Genomic DNA, 17709 nt, shown 5'->3' with positions numbered 1-17709 from the left:
GGGATTGAAGTTCCTCCCTGAGAATATTGAGCCAAATTCACATCTTGACATGATTACAGATCTAGTGTATACCCAGTTATGAAGCAATTAAAACATAATTCGTAGTTGGTGCATTGACATGAATACACTTTATTGATTTTATCAATAATGGAGTTGCATAACTCATGATAACTAACGACTTTTAATCTGCTATGACCTATCCTCGGTACATCGCATATTCCCACCAAAGCAAGAACTTTGTAGTTATTGATCACTTTGAACTAACTGGTTATGATTTGATCAATAAGGTACAAGAAATTTACAAATGAATCAGAATTTTTTCCTTCTCCAGTTTAATCATATGCTTAATATCAATAAAAAGAAGCATTTATACTGAACATCCATTATTTAAAAAAAAAGAGCATTAAGAAAGGAAGATACCCTCACTAAGTAAGACAAATTATCATCACTTACTGTAGGTTTCACAGTTACTGCCTTCATAATAGGTGGGGCAATTACATGTGTGAGAATAGACGTCATCATTGCTGATGTTAATGATGCATGTACCTCCCGACTGACATGGGTCATTGAAACACGGATCCACTGTGGAAAGGAAATGGTGAAGAATAGTAGAATGAGAGTCAGGCTGGAGTTTGGGAAATCATATTGATTCCCAAGAAAAAGTAACAAAGGGGTATCCAGTATTGTTTCTTATGCAGTGGTGATTCGAAATCAACTCCAGCGGCAACTCCTACGGGCTTTATTTCGTCAAACGCATACCAAGGTTTAGACAAACCTTGGTCTGAAACGCGTCAAAACGCGTCATATGACGCGCATAAACCTATAGGTTTGTCCACAAACCTCCTTTGTGAATTAGGGCCACAAGGTTCGGGTCAGGGTTGCACTCGGGTGTTATGTTAGGATTTGCTTTAGGGATATGGTCAGGATTAGATCAGTCACATTCATACGTGTATATAAAGAAGTGAAACACCTAAGCCGGGAGTATTGGTCCAATTTGTACTTTATTTTGCTGCTCATTATTTAGGTATAAAGAGGTTTTAGGAGAATACGGATCATGGAGTTAGAGGCACAACTCAAAGTGCTCTAGAGTCTAGACAGTCGTCTTCACAAAGGAAGGGAGAGGTTCCACAATACATCCAAAGGTAAAGTCTACATAATATGTCCCTTTCGATAAAATAAAAAATACATGTGGTGAATATTTAGAGTAATTTTGTAATCACCTATTTTTTTCTTCAAATAAAGTCTTTATTCATATGTTTTCAAAGCATAAAAGGCTATAAGCAAATGTACACTATGATGGATACATACGTTTGACAAAGAATGGTACAATGAAAAACGAGATTCTAGTATTTGAATAAGTTGGACGTGCTTCCATCTATCAATAGGTCTATTGCGAATAGATTGTTTGTTTATCTTCATAATGATATTTTAATTTCTTTTGAAAATAAATTTTAATTTGATAATTACCGATGTTACAGGTGGGTCCAAGAAGTCCGGTGGTGCAGTCGCACTGAAAGTTGGGTTGCCCAAGCTGATCAAAGACGGTGTTACAAGCAGCTCCATTGAAGCAAGGGGTAGTCCAGCATGGACTCACTGCAGATGAATAAAAGAAGTACAAGTACAGCTTGTGAGCGTCAAGTAACACCCGGCTGGAATGCTCCCCAGGGAGTGGAGATTGTGCACACAGTGTGTGCGGGCAAGCACCGAATCCAATGACCGGGGTAATAGTATATTTGTAAAGCGATTAGAGACATTTGTATTAAGCGCTATATAAAAATTATTTTTTTATTATTATTTAAGTACCTTTTAGACTTACATTCTCATAGCAGTAGAAGTATAGAAGAAGTAGTAAGTAGAAGAAATAGTAATAGTAATAGTAGTTTATAGAAGCAGTAGTAGGAGTAGGAGTAGTAGTCGTATGAGTAGAAGTGGTATAAGTAGTTGTAGTAGTAGTAGTAGAAATAGTAGAAGTAGTAGTAGTTAGAGTAGGAGCAGTAGTTAGTGGTAGAAACAGCAATATCATATAGCATTCTGATTGTTTAGAACTCTTTAAACATGGAATAAGTTAACATATGACGTCAAAATATGTTATTAACAAAAATCCAAAATACAGATCGGGGCTTCGTTGCATGAAAACAAATTATTGCCATGAATATTAACAACCATGGCAACATCACACAACGTTCAATGAATCAAGGTTTCAATTAATCAAGGTTTCAATTCATTATGCAGCCGATGGGACCCAGAAATATTATATTGCTCACACTCGGAATTGTTTCCTATGGAATTCTATTTAGGTTTTCATGTAGGACACCATAGAGTTATACAAATGAGAAAAAAAGAAGAAGTAGACTTACGATTTTCACAGTTGACTCCATAGTACGATTCCGAACATGTACACACGTAGAAAGATACATAATTTGTGCAATCACCTCCATTTACACAAGGGAAACTATCGCATGCATCAAACACATCTGTAAAATAAATTAAAAAGATAAATTAAAAATTAGAGTGTAAGACAAGATTTGTAATTCATCCACTGGAATATATCAAGCATTGATGATTATAATTATGATTTCATACTTGGATAATGACGTATCGAAAAGTCACTAAAGGTCGACAATGGTTTGAACCCTAGCCCGTCGCGGTACTTATGCTGTTTGGCTTGACATGTTACTCTCCAATCAGGCGTAAGAAATCGGTAAAAGAATTGACTTGATGCTCTTAACGCCTTGGGGAGCTTTAGCTGGGGTAAAGCTACGGCATAAGTAGTACTATATTTAGGGTTGCATGTCGTTTTCGAAAGGTCCATAATAACGAACGATCGTAATTCAGAAAACTAAATAATGTTCGTTCTTCCGAAGGTTCACAGAAATGACAAGGAACCCTCAGATTTTTGAAGCTTCGGAAAAACAAACTTCCCCAACAATGAATACCTTCCCTTATTAGGCACCTCCAGCATTTCCCCAGTTATGGATAATTGCATAATGTAATCACAGCTATTATTTTTATTATCATTATTATCATTATTATTATACTTATTGTTGATTATTATTATTATTATCATTGCACCTCTATAGTGTAGAAAGTGGTACTTACACGGCGTCTCACAGTGATACCCCGTCCAGCCTGAAGCACAGACACACTGATATGCTGTGTTCTGACCGACTAGCATGCAGGTTCCATCATACATGCAAGGAGAACTCAGACAGGGATCGTAAAATCCTGTTCAAAATGATGAAATGGAACAGTGTAAATACAAATAATAAATCTGATGTGAATGGTCCTACGTGTTATTAGCGTCTGTGATATACAATGGTGTAATATTGAAGCCCTAAACAAAATTGCGCTTCAAAATTTCTTATCATTTTGAGGATTCCATAACCTTGCAGTACACCTCAATACTTATATGCTACATGATCAACCTTTTCTGATCGATTCCACGCCGTTTCTTTCACAATGCAATCGCATGACCAGAACTCAACTTTATATTTAAGCGTCATGATATCAGTAGCTTATTTTAATAATAATATCTTTTAAAGTGATAACAACTATTATGAAACAAGGTACAGTAGCATATCTCACCTATTGAGCAGTCATCCCCGGTAAAGCCAGGCCTGCAGTCACAGGTAAACTCCCCTCCGCTAGGTACACAGGTCCCTTCATTCTGACAAGGGTTACTATTGCATGGAACAGCTGAGGGAATAAAAGATCAAAGTGGATTTAAAATGATCTGCAAGAAAGATATTTCCTCAAAGAAACATCAGCAAATTATATAACACAATTCCGCTGGTAACAAAGGGCATTGAGGTGTCATGTCTTGGCCAGCATTTTAGGTATTTACAATGGAATATTATTAGGCACTGACTAAAACGGGTTAATCGCTTTAATGGTAATACAGAAGGGAAGTACATTTTCATAATTCATTATAAATGGATGATGCATAAAATTATTGCTTATTTATCCTTTCATTGGACTACAAAGGATAAATGAAGGGTCATTTTGTCTGGCTGTCCCTCTGTCCCCCTCTCTCCTTCTCTCACTCTCTCTTTCTCCTCCTCTCACTCTTTCCCCCTTCTCTCCCTCTCTTTTCAAGGGCTGGATCACATACCAGAACCATTATACTTTCTTTCCCCATTACTAAATTTTTATGTCCCGAGCCTTCTTCTTTATTATGTTACATGTTTTGTATCAACTATCAAGTTGGACACTATCCCATATAAAAGGAACAATTACGTTTTTTCTTCTTCAAATAATGGGACTCCAGGTCAGAGTAAATGGTCATTATTTATATCCTTATCTTTTACATATCGCGAAAGACCTAGACCCTCTCAGACCTTCAAATGTCGCCAACAAAATGGTGGACCTTTAGCAAAGTGCATGAACCAACTTACGTATATCACAGTTATCACCGATCCAAGGCCACACGCAGCTACAGTTATATCCGCTATTTCCCAGCGTACATGATCCACCGTTAATACACGGTTGAGAATAACAGAAATTCTCTGTGGGTATAAAGTGGGGGTGGAGAGGATTAGTATACCACAGTATGGATGAAGTGGAAATACATATCCATATCTCATAAATAATGAATAGTTGTTTATATAATTTTAACATGAATACACATTGTGGTGTTTGTGACGTATGAAGTTACTGTCAGGTTTGAAAAATGGTGAATCAAACACTTTGAATTTGTCACTGGATTTTTACACACAGAATAATTAAAATTGTTGTTGGCATAAGGTTATGTGCCAACGATGACAAATTAACGAAAACATCAATCCATCCTAAAATAGTAACTGATGGTGCTGCTGTATCACTCCATTTTCAGTTATGATTTAAATCAATTTATAAACCAATGACAGAAATAATCAAAAACCCTTTTCACCTCATTAAGGTATTTTTATGATATTAAGTGAGATATCCTTAACCATATTACTTGAAAATGATATAATAAAATAAAAATATAATGCCTCATGAAAATTATATTGATAATGAAGAAATTTGTAATGTTCATATAAGAAAATATGGGAATTTATGTCTAACCTATTTCACAGCGGTCGCCCAAAAACCCAGTCTGACAAACGCACAGGAACGTGTCACTGCCGAGCTGACAGGTGGCCCCATTGAGACAGGGATTGTTCAAGCAGTAGTTGACTGTAATGAAACGGCAAACGAATATCGTGGAATAGTAAACAAATATACCATGCACTGAGAGGCTCTAGTTGAAACTATTGAACGAGGTGGCAGAAATAGCACTATATTTGTTGCCGAGGAATCCATAATTTCACCAGTTGCTTGTAATAGTGCATGATATATTTGTTTTATATTATTTAAACAAACCTGAATAAAAATAATAATAATTTCTGTCACCGAGGAATCCATAATTTCACTAGTAGCTTGTTCGTTCGCATATTCATGGTATGGTGCACTTTTCCATGGATGACGTCACGGTATAGCACATTTTTCTTATCGGTAATATTATAGCAATGTTATGTTTGGTCATGTGATGCTTTGTTGATCAATCACTGAACAGGATTTCACTAATCAAAAATACAATAAATAATATCATAATGAATTGTGTGGAATACTTTGGAATGAATAGCAACAAAATATTATGTAGAAGTATAATTAAAGGTTATAAAATGGATGCAAACATAAACAGTAATCAATTTACATGTAAACATCTAAGTTATCATACATTGTGTATAACCTGTTCCCTCTCTCGCTCCCCCTCTCTCTCTCTTTATCCCTCTCATCTCTCTAGTTTCTCTTCTCTCTCTCTCTCTCTCTCTCTATATATATATATCTATTTCTCTCATCTCCTTTCTTCTATTCCACGCTTTTATTCTCCATTCTCTCCATCTCGTTTCATGTTTTTCTTTTCTTTCGCTCCTTTTTAGGGATTTTATTCCCATGTACTCTCTCTCTATCTCTCTCTCCCTCTCTCTGTTTTGATTTTCATGTTATACACTCAACAAATTCGGAATAGTATGACCATAGTTAGTCCCAAATTGTCATGTAACATGCTGGTGGATTCGATGGCTAATTCCATTAGTTTTGGTTGCAGGAGGCCGCCATTTCTATTTATATGTGCTCCGTTTAATCCAATTTTAGAATGCGCTATTTTCCTTGGCTCATCGAAGCGACATCTTTTCCACTGCAAGATCCTAAATGTAAACAAGGATTTGCCAGGCCTACTAATTGATGTTCTCGGATGTAAGAAGTCAATCGGGCTCTCCCGGTTGAAGCTTTCTTATTTCTGTAAATAACCCACTTAATGATCTGATGCTTCAGAACGATAAATCATTGGCGATTAGAAAGCGATGTAGACATAGATTAGTAACCATGTTACTGAACATTCTGCAAAGCACCGAAGTCCGGCTTTCTTACTCCTTTTTATTCTAGAAAGTTTGTTTATTCTCATATATTGCAAAGTTGACACATGGGCTTTGTTATTTGATATATTGTAGGATGTCAAGATTGCAACGCCTCCCGCCACCAATGAGCGACACCACACTTCAGGGGAGCGAGACCCAAGCCAGTTTGGGATAGGATTGGTCACGTAGGAGCAGTATAGACAGTGGCGGATCCAGGGGCATAGGGGCAACCCCCCACAAAAAGTGAACAAATGAGGATAACAGAGAGAAGCATAGACCAATTAACTTGTTGGCTAGTCGCAAAATATTCGGACTTGTGCGCCCCGCCCCCTATAATTCTGGATCCGACACTGGTAGAATTAGTGCAATGTGATATAGATTGAACAGAATTCCAATGGAAAAAAAACACAAGGAAGCCCCAAAAGTTACAATTTCCACTGCAAATTCAATGACCACAGCGTCAAATCTCAAAGAGATACACTCGGGAACAAAGAACCCGTAGAAATATGACTTCTTCATGAAGGGTCATTCATGTTACTTGGTCTCTCTGTAATTTTTCTGAAAGAAAATGACTTGAGTACCAGAATCGTTACAAATCATTAGGAAACTGTTCTCTGCTCAGTGGAGTAGAAAGAAATGAGCTAGCTCTTCTTCTGTAATTTCAGTAAAGGATTAGTAAAATAATAACAGTTTACAATGTATAAAAAAATGTTACTGTACTAGGCGAAAAAATGTTTTAGATGAAATTAGAAAGAGTCAGGTAAACAGATTATCAATCGTTCTTTATAGATTACCTCTCTAATATATTCTAAGTGTATTAAAAAAATCATTAGTAACCATCAACATTTATATCTATGTTCAAGATAAATATTTTTCAATCGATGTTTATTTCAAATAGTTCTTCTTAATGTCCAAACACAAACAGCTCTAGAGAAGAACCGAACATACCAAATTCACAATGTGTTCCGATGTAGCCCGGTAGACAACCACAAAGATACCCGTTTTCTCCGAGTTGGCAGGTAGCATTGTTCTGGCATGGCTCGCTCAAACAGTGGTCCACTGAAATTACACATAAAAACAAATGATAAAAGTACAATAAATGGTAAATCATTTAAATTTTAATACTCTACAAAGAGATCAATAACCAAGATATGATTTACTCTTTATATTATGAGATTGCATTCCAAATTTTACTTTCGAAAGTAAGATTATACCAAGTTTAGATAAAACGAACATCTATACTAAGTTCTTTAGGCTCATATCCTCTGAATTCGTCTATTAAAAGGAACTTCATGGAAATATGTGCAATAATCAAAATCTATTAACACTATTTCAAGATTTTAAAAAATAGTTTGTTAGATCTATAGGTAAATCAGATATAACTATAATTAGATTTATCCATTCAATCTGTGTTAATATGGCAATTTGCACTTTGCCCTTATTTTGTAAATCGCTTCTTTTACATGTTATTCCAAATGATTTTGGTATTAGCGGTTATCTTTTGTCTCGTTTGATTTGCTTATGTCTATCCTAAGAATGTGTATGAAAAGTATGGTTAATTCATACATGGTTTTTGAAAATAAACAAATATGAGAACTTACCAAGACCACACTGCTGGCCGGTGAAACCAATGGTACAATTACATTCGTAGCCCGTTGGCGTGAGTTGACAGGAAGCGTTGTTTACACAAGGCATATCAAAGCAGAAATCCTCTGTAAATCAAAGTAGAAGGCATACATAATTAAAATAGTAAGTCAATAATGGACAAGAATCTATCGACAATGAAATTTTTGTAAAATGATTTGAGAATGTTAAGCAATTAATGAATTAATACAAAATGAAACAACTTGATCTAGAACTCCTCAAATACCCATATCTGACCCGTATACATTTCCATCTCTCCTATCCAAGTAAAAATATTTATTCAATCATATACCAACCGATTATTCATAAGAATACATGTGCTCAAATATGCTCAACCTTACAAAAATTACGACAAGTTAGATTACAAAGTGCCTGTATTGTGACAAGATAGAATTAACGATACATGTATATATATTGTTTTTGGATTTTGCCATTGGTTCAATAATAAGTAATCATTGCGTTATAAATTCATGAATATTGAAATGAACATCACCACACCTTCCTCGTCCACCTCCTGCCTACTTGAACAATCAATACTGCGTGTGTGTAATTAGGTTTTCTTACAGACGTGTATCAATCAGATATGATTATTTACGCCTGGGGACCGACTTTTAACATCACCATCCGAAAGACGTGACTCAGTTTCGAACCCGTGCGTCCTCGGATGAATCCGTTTGTAACTTCTATTGTTAGCTGGATTACAGGCGCACGCCACAACACCCAACGCCCAACGCCCAACGCCCAACGCCCAACGCCGTACGCCCAACGTCCAGTACTCACCTATTTCACAGTAGTCTCCCAGGAAGACTGGAGGACATTCACATTGGTACCCGTTAGCTTCAAGTAGGCATGTCCCTCCATTTAGACAGGGGTCACTGTAGCAATAGTTATCTAGAGCAAAATAGTATGTGAGCAGTGAGAAATCCGTGCAAATATCATGGACAAAATATTCGAATAAAGAAAATGTAAGGTACAGATAGTAATAAAAGCCTGAGTTAGTATTCACAAATTATATACATACATATATTGATTGATTGATTGATTTTATTTCATTTCATATAACAATTGTTTGCACAATAAAGAACATAGTTGGCAAAGTAAGATCAACATTATGAAATGAACCAGGAACCTACAGGAAAGCATAGCTTGTTTTTGTAGGTTCCCCAAAATAAATATAATATGAAAATTATGTTTGTAAATCATTTTAAAGTGTCTTAATAATCACAGTAAAATGGATATAATATAATAACATATTTTGATAAACAATTTTAAAGTATCTAAATAATCAAAATATACAACAAAAAAAGAATGACAAAACGGGACACAAAGGACAGGAAACTGACATAATAAGATAAGAAAAGACATGACAAAACAATTCATAACAAGACAAGGTAAACAAGACATTTATTTATTTATTTATTCAGTTTTATTTAAAAACAGGGTAGTCTTTTCTGTGTCAAAGGCCTGCTTTACAAAAGAGCTCTGTACATACAAAGATTTACAACAAAAAAAAGAATACATTGTAGAAAACAAAGACATTATATAAACAACATACCATAAGAGATTGAACAAAATAAAAAACTAAAAAAAATTAAAAACTAGATCAAAATGAACTAGATCAAAACGAAAAGGCTGAAATATTAAACATTTAAGATATTATTGACACAATACAAAATACATATAAAAATACACATGCCATAAAGAACAGACATAAAATAAAACGGGTAAAAGGTAAGAAATAAAACTACTACAGACTACACAACTACAAACAAACAAACAAAAACTAACTGTAATAAGTCATGATATAACATTAGGTACCAGTGCATGTATTAAAGTGAAGGAAGGGGTGATTTAATTTGGTTGTTGAACATTTGGAGTGAAGTTGCCGTGCGAATATGAGTCGGTAGATTGTTATAGATGCTTAGAGCGATGAAAGAAACAGATCGTTTTTTAAATTCAGTCTTGGGTTTCGGGATAAATAAGGGATTTAAGGTAGAATGACGAGTAACATAGTAAACTGGACGTTTACAAGCAAAAGGTTCTAAATAATAAGGGGCTAGATTATTGAGTATTTTGTCGACGAAAATGCAATAGTGGTAGTTGATTCTATTTTCAACACTTTGCCATTGAAGACTGCTTAAAAGGGTGTCTTTTGGGGTTAGATAGTCTGCATTAAGGACTAATCTTGCATATCTGTTCTGCGTCCTCTGTAATTTGAGTATATCTTTCTTTTTGCACTTGCCCCAAACAACTGAACAGTAATCTATATGTGGAAGAATGAGGGAGTAATAAAGATGTTTCAATAGGCGTTGGTTCAAGTAACTCTTAATCCTAGCTGAAGTATGCCACCGTGCTGAAATAAAATAAACAAACAAACAAACTAGAGTTTCATCACTTTCCCTGATGCTTCACCGTTTGTACACACCTTGTCCACAGTTTCGGCCAACAAATTCGTCCGTGCAGATACACTCGTAGTTGATAATGTCTTGGAGGTTACACGTAGCGTTGTTCAGACATGGCTCGCTATAGCAATAATCAACTGAAGAAAAGAAACAAACACAACACATTTTATGTTAAAGAGTAAATCAGTTGCTCATATACTGCTTCAATTTATTGTCACATTATCTTGAAATGTATGTGTGACTTGGTTTAGATATGATTAAGTTTTTGAGGTGAAATTAGTTTAGGAACGACCGTAATGCATTTATTCCAGTCACGCCTTCTTCTTCGAAATGATGAAAATGAGCTGTGGAGGATAAGACGTATGTAATCATGTAATACGTGGTTCAAAGCTTTGCAATAGACTAGACCGTTGCGATGATAATATGAATACTAACTACTGCAAAATGAGTAGATGTAGAATAAATGGATCATTCTGATGTATCATACTACTGTTTCTTTGTAGAACCTTTTTTTTTCAGACTCCCTCATTATATTTGTGGTGATTTAGAGAAAAGACAATTAGCAGAGATAAAGTTTAAAGGGATTGGGTATCCTTGTCTCAATTTCGAAATAAATCCTGGATTTAGCTCATGCTGCAATCATTATTATAAACATTTAGGTCAGTCAGGAATCCCATGACGTTTACAAGCCAATCGCCCGTCTGATTATCAAGATATTTATGATTGGAATACGAAATTTCATAACACTACAGTCTATTGGGGGAAATGAGTATAGTAAAAACTGGTCACTCAAAGATTTTTACTTTTATGTGGCACTTCATGATCATTTCGAAGCACAATTTTGTTAGGGCTTCGATATTACACCATATCACAGACGCTGATAACACGTAGGGCCATATGCATCTCTGATTTGGCATTGTTAAACAATGCCTTAAATAAATTGTACTTACAATTTTCACAATGAATTCCAAAGTAGTCTGGGGGACATGTGCAGTTATATCCACCACCATTCGATGAGAGGTCACAGGTAGCGCCATTTTGGCAAGGATCACTGAAGCAAAAGTCCTCTGTAAACGAGATCAAAGGCATGGGTAAGAAATGGGTTAAATACAATGGATAATGATGAGGTTTTTTTTTCTTATGACACAATGCTTGTTCTTGATACAAATACAACAAGAATAGTCTGTTTGGTTGTTTGTTTGTTTTACCGATTTGTCACAACATGTACTTTGTGCAAATCTATTATTTGTTTTCTTGCTCAAGAATGCAAGAAAGAATAGTTTATATGAAGACCATGCTAGGCTTTTCTCTCTCTCTCTCTCTCTCTCCCTTCTCTCTTTCTCTTCCTCCCTCTCTCACTCTTTCTCTGTTGTCTTTCTCCCTCTATCTCTTTATCCTCCCCTTTTCCCTATAACTCTTTTCAGCCCCTTCCTCATTGAAATGGTCACTCTCACCCCACCTCGCTTTCTGTCTAATGTGTCTATCTCTTGTCTTTCTCAATACCACCACCTCTCTCTCTCTCTCTCCCTCTCTCTCTCTCTTGGTAGTATAGCTTCCCCTATCACCAGCATACATTTGATAAATACATTTCTTTTCCCTATCTGATAAGACCAACTTTAAACCTTTACCTATTTCGCAGAAATCTCCAATGAAGCTTGGTACACAATCGCAAGTAAATCCATTTCCACTTAAATCCAGCTCACAGGTTGCTCCATTTCGACAGGGATCACTCAAACAATAGTCAACTAAATGAAGAACATGAACAAATATGAATACATTAGGTTGGGGACTGAACGTAGTTATGTTGAAAATAGACCTGTTAACTAACATTTACAATTTTATGAAACATTTTTAAACAAAAGTCTTTCTTGACAACGCAAAAGCTTACCCGAGGCTTCCCCGACATAGCAACAATAAATGTATGCAGATTGGATTCCAAGTATTGAAGTTCGTTTATTAATAAGAGGTTTATGGAATAACTCGTCACTAGGTTGCCAGGAAATATACATCCGCCCATTTGAATATGTTAGTACACCGGTCTAGTGAGCACAAATTGGTAAAATTACATGTATAACTGTGCTCTGAAGTATACATATTAACTAAAGTTTGAAATAAAGGCACATAAATAATCCCACAAGTTTCTCTGAAGTATAAGTAATTATTCCCAAATTGTGGAGAATTTACGAATTAAATTGTAACGATAGGAGAACGGCAAAGATAATGTCCTTCCACCATAGTCAATATGTGATTCAATATGAATGGCTCAAATTGCATTTGCTAAGGTTTGTGATAGCTTCTTTTCTGTATCCATAGTTCTATCATGTTGAACCAGTATCGAACATTTTACCCGATATTCAACCTGCCAAACGAACACGAGTCGCTATGCTCTTTATTTATTTATTGCTCATGTCCTGAATATACTTACAAAGTTCGCAGTTTGTTCCTACGTATTGCACAGCGCACTGACATTCGTATCCACCTCCATTATTTAGCAATGTGCAAGTAGCACCATTCAGACACGGATCGCTGAAGCAGAAATCCTCTGAAATTCAAGAAGAATTTGAAAGAAAACATAGTAACCTCATTGGTTTGTACAATGTGCAAATCGTGATTATCCTTCTTGAAAGTTTTACTCGATATCGTGCAACCAGGAAGTAAACGTCAATTAAAGTTGTAATAACTCTAAAAAAAAAAACAGTTGGTGATACTGGGCTTAGTGATAATGTTACTGGAAGTGGTAATAAGATCAGGCTACTTATAATAATAGTAACAGGGATATTAATGATGTTGATATTACTAACAGAGATCACTATACATATAATAATGTCACTACTACTACTACTACTACTACTACTACTACTACTACTACTACTACTACAACTACTACTAGTACTACTATTACTACTACTACTACTACTGAAAATAATAATACTAATACAAATACGAATACGAATACGAATACGTGTACTACTAATACTTCTACTAATAATAGCAAAACAATAACAACAAAAATTAAAAGCACACGTCGTGATATTAGTGCATTTGCATGCAGAACTACTTTTACATACCTATTTCACAATTTTCACCTATATATGGATCAGGGCAGTCGCATTGATATCCAGATCCCGGGAGCAGTGAACAGCCTCCTCCATTTTGACAAGGTGTTGTGAAGCACTCATCAACTACAAAAGTCAAATGATGGGGAAAATATGTTAACTGATCTGAGGAAATGTTGCATGAAGGATGCTATATAATTCTTTTTTTTTATATGAAAGATTTACTTCAATCATTATTGGACAAAAGCATGTATTCAAGGCTAATTTATAACGGCATTGCCAATAGTACAGTGTATTATTTTGTTACTTATTGCACACACACAATCCGACTCATTTTTTTTTTCGAAAGGTGTGCGACTGACATATTCCTTACCCCACGATGGCAGATGCAGGGGGGGGGGGTATTTTAGGTAAGCATTTACAAAACTAAAATACAGGTTCTCTATACATACGTTTCGATTATAAACACATTGGAAATCTATTGTAAAGAAAATGGTCTTTCTAGACCGGTGGTATTTTTATACATCTGTTTTTTCTCCTATACAAGTGGTCGTTAAATCAAATTTAACAGTGTATTAGTAGCACAAGTGGTTACCTCTGTCACAATCGTACTCTGTGAATCCTGGCACACAAGTACAGGTGTAATTTGTAGTTCCGTTTATGATGTCATTTTCAAGTGTGGTACACGTAGCTCCATTGAAGCACGGTCCGGCGTAACAGGCATCGACTGAGAGAAAAAGGAGGGAGAGAAAATCAAGAATCATCAATCACAAATCATACGATCTTTATCTCAACAAAACTATTAAAGCGTATTTTCATGAATTCTACATTCAATTTACGCTTGTACAGCTTGATAAATACAATATCGGTGTGCAATACCTGTCAGAAAGTATATATAGGTAGAAGTTGCGATGGTATACAACATTTTAAGCTTTACTGATTAGTGTATAACATTATTTAAATTACTTTGACAATTTCCACAATTCACAATTCGTGCAAGACACACACTATCACAACAATAGAAGACCTTTCTACACATCCACGAAAAATAAAAGCCTTGTAAAATGTTTAAGGGGCGAGGCAATACAACCCCAAGCCCTGCAAATTAAACTTTAAAACGTAGGGTTAGCTAACACAAGTTCTAGTTCATAACAAGGCAAATTGGGAACGGATTATCTAAGAATGAAAACGTCTCTTACTATTTTCACAGTGTTTGCCTAGGTACCCATCGGGACAGGTGCATGTATAACCGTCTTGAAGCAGGTTACAAGTTGCGCCATTTTGACACGGATCGCTGTAGCAATAGTCATCTGAAAAACGGGGGAATATATACAAATTGTCATTTCTTGTAAGGATTAGTACAACCATTATCATTGGAAAAGAAACAAATGATATTCATAATTCAAGTAAAAGACATTTTTAACATATAGTGGTTTTGTTCATCAAGAAAGGGGGTTTGATTTTAGATATTAAAAGTCATATACACGTATATCTGTAAAATCTGCCAATGAAATAAATAAAAGAAAATACGCCTTATTCCCGTAACAGCAGGAACTAAATGTATTCATCATCTAAAATTAGAACAATTCCCAATATACGGTGTTTAATCTTTTGGACAAAAATTATGATCCATGGATTTTAAACTGATAAACATCTGCTTAAAAACTGATCACTAATAGTAATCAGCATGAATTAAAAAAATATATATATTACACAATAATAACGGGAACAAGAGATAATCGTTTTCTAAAGGAATTAAGACCATTCGATACATCAATTTTTCTGTTCCATTGGAGGATATTGTACTTTAAAACAAATTGTTACCACTATGGGTCGGCAAAATGCTTACCTATGCCGCAAAAAGTTCCAGTAAATTCCGCTGGGCAATTACAGGTGTAACCGGTACCACTCGGCTCCAGATTACATGTAGCTCCATTCAGACAGGGGTCGCTGAAGCAGAAGTCCTCTACAACAAGAAGGAGATATGTGGTATGAGTTTCAATTAAAGTGTTAGTCTTCCAATATACAAAGGATCTCATCTGATTGTATTTTCACACAAGAATTCGTAAATAATTGAGGATCGAAGCTTTGAAAATTAGCGACTTTATTCCCCAAGTTCAGAAAGAGAAAGAGACGGCGTTTATTGAGAGACAGGAGGGTATTACCTGGAAGCATTAATGTCCTTCCGACTGAAAGTAGAAAGAGTTAAGTTTCAAACTGTCATTTAAAGGCAACCAAGAGCCAAAGCATTTGCACATCACAAAGAATAAAGCGAAAGAAAGAAGAAGCCCGAAACGACATCCACTTTAGCAAACGCGACATATTATCAGCAATACAAATCACGTCACGAACATTTTGCTGACGAGAAAGTATCCTAGTGCGTGTTCAAAATATAGTCCCTGTACATGTTCGACATACGGAACGATGATTGCCATTTATTCTGTAGCCGCTGGTCCCTTCTTTAAGATATAAATGCATAGATAGGGAACTTCACAGAGAAGTGCATTACGTAGGTGGTGGGATGGAACGTGATTCAAAAAAAAAAAAAAAAAAAAAAAAACATGCAACGAAATAGCAATGGAAGTGTACCCATGGAATTTGCAAAAATTAAAAGGCGACTCAGCAAAATACGTACATGTACTCGATGGCTTCACCGTACAAAATATCATCCAAAACTCATCCGCAAAAAGAGGTGCGGATTCAATAAGCATTGCACACACAAGCACAAGAAAATCACCGTGGAAGAGACAAAGATATTCATAGCAAGAACAGTGCCCAGTGTTTGTAAGCTTTGAAAGCATTGCATTCTTGATCATTTATTACCTGAAACTCTGCGGCTTGGGTTAAGTCAAATAGCAGTAAAACATAATGTAGACCTATACATGTATGATTGCTTAACATTACATCGGTTGATATAACACACACTACCAAATGATGTAGGTATATTCTTAAAATGTTGTCATTAAAATTCAAATTTATACCATGTAGCAGTTCGTAACCTAGTGCCTCTCCATGTAATGTGGTCTGGATCATAGACATGTTACGCATTTGACGATAAAATATGGGCCATTCAATTTTATACTTCCATTATGAAGGGAGAAACATTTGCAGAAAACTTTATTTATTTTAAAATACAATAACAGGTACAATTTGTTTAAATAAAAGGCAATATACTTAAAAGGGGTTTCATCATACTTTTAAAAGTCATGATCATTGAAGTTATACATTGTTCAATAAAATACTGTTCTTTATCGGGTAAAGATCATTATATTCACTTATTCAATATAATTAATGCGATTGCAGCATATCATCGTTATTTAGTTATATTGATTTAACCAAGTGAATATGACTTCTTAAAAGAACATTTTAATTGCAGGTAAACTGTTGAAGAAAAATGGGTATCTTTTAACACGTACAACCCTTACAGTCCATGAACAATTCTTATTTAAAGTTAACAAAATCTTGCATGGTTCAATTGCGAGGTCTTCTAGGCGGTCATGCAGTCATCCAATATCATTTGTTTTTCGTTGTAAGGCTAGGTAATTGGTATATTGGCAGTACTCCGTCTTCAGCCCTCAATTTATAAGTCAAATCCTACAAACAGATTGGAAAAAATGAGAAAATGGTTTGCTACATATAAATAAACACAACACAAGTCTGAATGTTACGCAATTATTTAAGCTGCCTGAACAAGGAATATTTGCCAGATTGCTTGACCGGTAGGCGAGGTTGTATGGAGTAAATGTTACACTAAAACAGCTCACTTTTATAAACGCATGTATTATCTCTGAAAATATAATTATAAACCTGTCTTAGGTTGATATGCTTTATCGTAACTCATCTCATTTCTAATCTCGAACCTTTCCAGCTTAGAGACTATTTAAGAAGAAAAAAAATTATTTAATTTCCTGTTATTTATGTACTGAAATTTATTTTTGCACTTTTCCCGCCATGTAACGTGAATGGATTTTTATTCCTACCCTTCTTGCTGAAATAAGATCAAATAATATTATTACCGCAACTGCTAAATCTAGATGCAGAATTACATCGACTGGTTTTAGGAGAGCCCCCTCCCCCTCTTTTTAAAATTCATACATTAATAGGTATCAATATGAATACTTTGTATTCATTTTTAAACTAACATGCTAAGTCCATATTGCATCAAGGACAATCCATGAATTCAGTATTAATTATTTTGATAGATCTAGACCTGTTATCTAATATGAT

At 35.3% G+C, this 17709-nt stretch overlaps 1 protein-coding gene across 7 annotated transcripts in view; it reads right to left on the bottom strand.

The window, feature by feature from the left end:
• Positions 1 to 17709, bottom strand: part of LOC577221 (neurogenic locus notch homolog protein 1) — a 72493-nt gene that overhangs the window by 27593 nt on the left and 27191 nt on the right. For 6 of the 7 annotated variants that reach the window (XM_030983153.1, XM_030983147.1, XM_030983150.1 and 3 more), the window contains 18 exons: positions 15332 to 15448; positions 14682 to 14792; positions 14078 to 14209; positions 13495 to 13608; positions 12852 to 12968; positions 12055 to 12171; positions 11377 to 11493; positions 10450 to 10563; positions 8805 to 8915; positions 7982 to 8092; positions 7329 to 7439; positions 5047 to 5157; positions 4395 to 4505; positions 3586 to 3696; positions 3100 to 3225; positions 2358 to 2474; positions 1468 to 1593; positions 454 to 582 (listed from right to left, as the gene is read on the bottom strand). In XM_030983153.1, coding sequence (XP_030839013.1) covers positions 454 to 582; positions 1468 to 1593; positions 2358 to 2474; positions 3100 to 3225; positions 3586 to 3696; positions 4395 to 4505; positions 5047 to 5157; positions 7329 to 7439; positions 7982 to 8092; positions 8805 to 8915; positions 10450 to 10563; positions 11377 to 11493; positions 12055 to 12171; positions 12852 to 12968; positions 13495 to 13608; positions 14078 to 14209; positions 14682 to 14792; positions 15332 to 15448 — 2103 coding nt within the window. The remainder of the gene's footprint in view (positions 1 to 453; positions 583 to 1467; positions 1594 to 2357; positions 2475 to 3099; positions 3226 to 3585; positions 3697 to 4394; positions 4506 to 5046; positions 5158 to 7328; positions 7440 to 7981; positions 8093 to 8804; positions 8916 to 10449; positions 10564 to 11376; positions 11494 to 12054; positions 12172 to 12851; positions 12969 to 13494; positions 13609 to 14077; positions 14210 to 14681; positions 14793 to 15331; positions 15449 to 17709) is intronic. The other variant, XM_030983152.1, reaches the window with a different exon arrangement.

The sequence above is a fragment of the Strongylocentrotus purpuratus genome, unplaced genomic scaffold (assembly GCF_000002235.5).
Source record: "Strongylocentrotus purpuratus isolate Spur 01 unplaced genomic scaffold, Spur_5.0 spur5_scaffold_13, whole genome shotgun sequence".
Taxonomy (NCBI): domain Eukaryota; kingdom Metazoa; phylum Echinodermata; class Echinoidea; order Camarodonta; family Strongylocentrotidae; genus Strongylocentrotus; species Strongylocentrotus purpuratus.
Note: the sequence above shows the minus strand (reverse complement) of the source record. Positions and strands in the feature narration are given on the sequence as shown.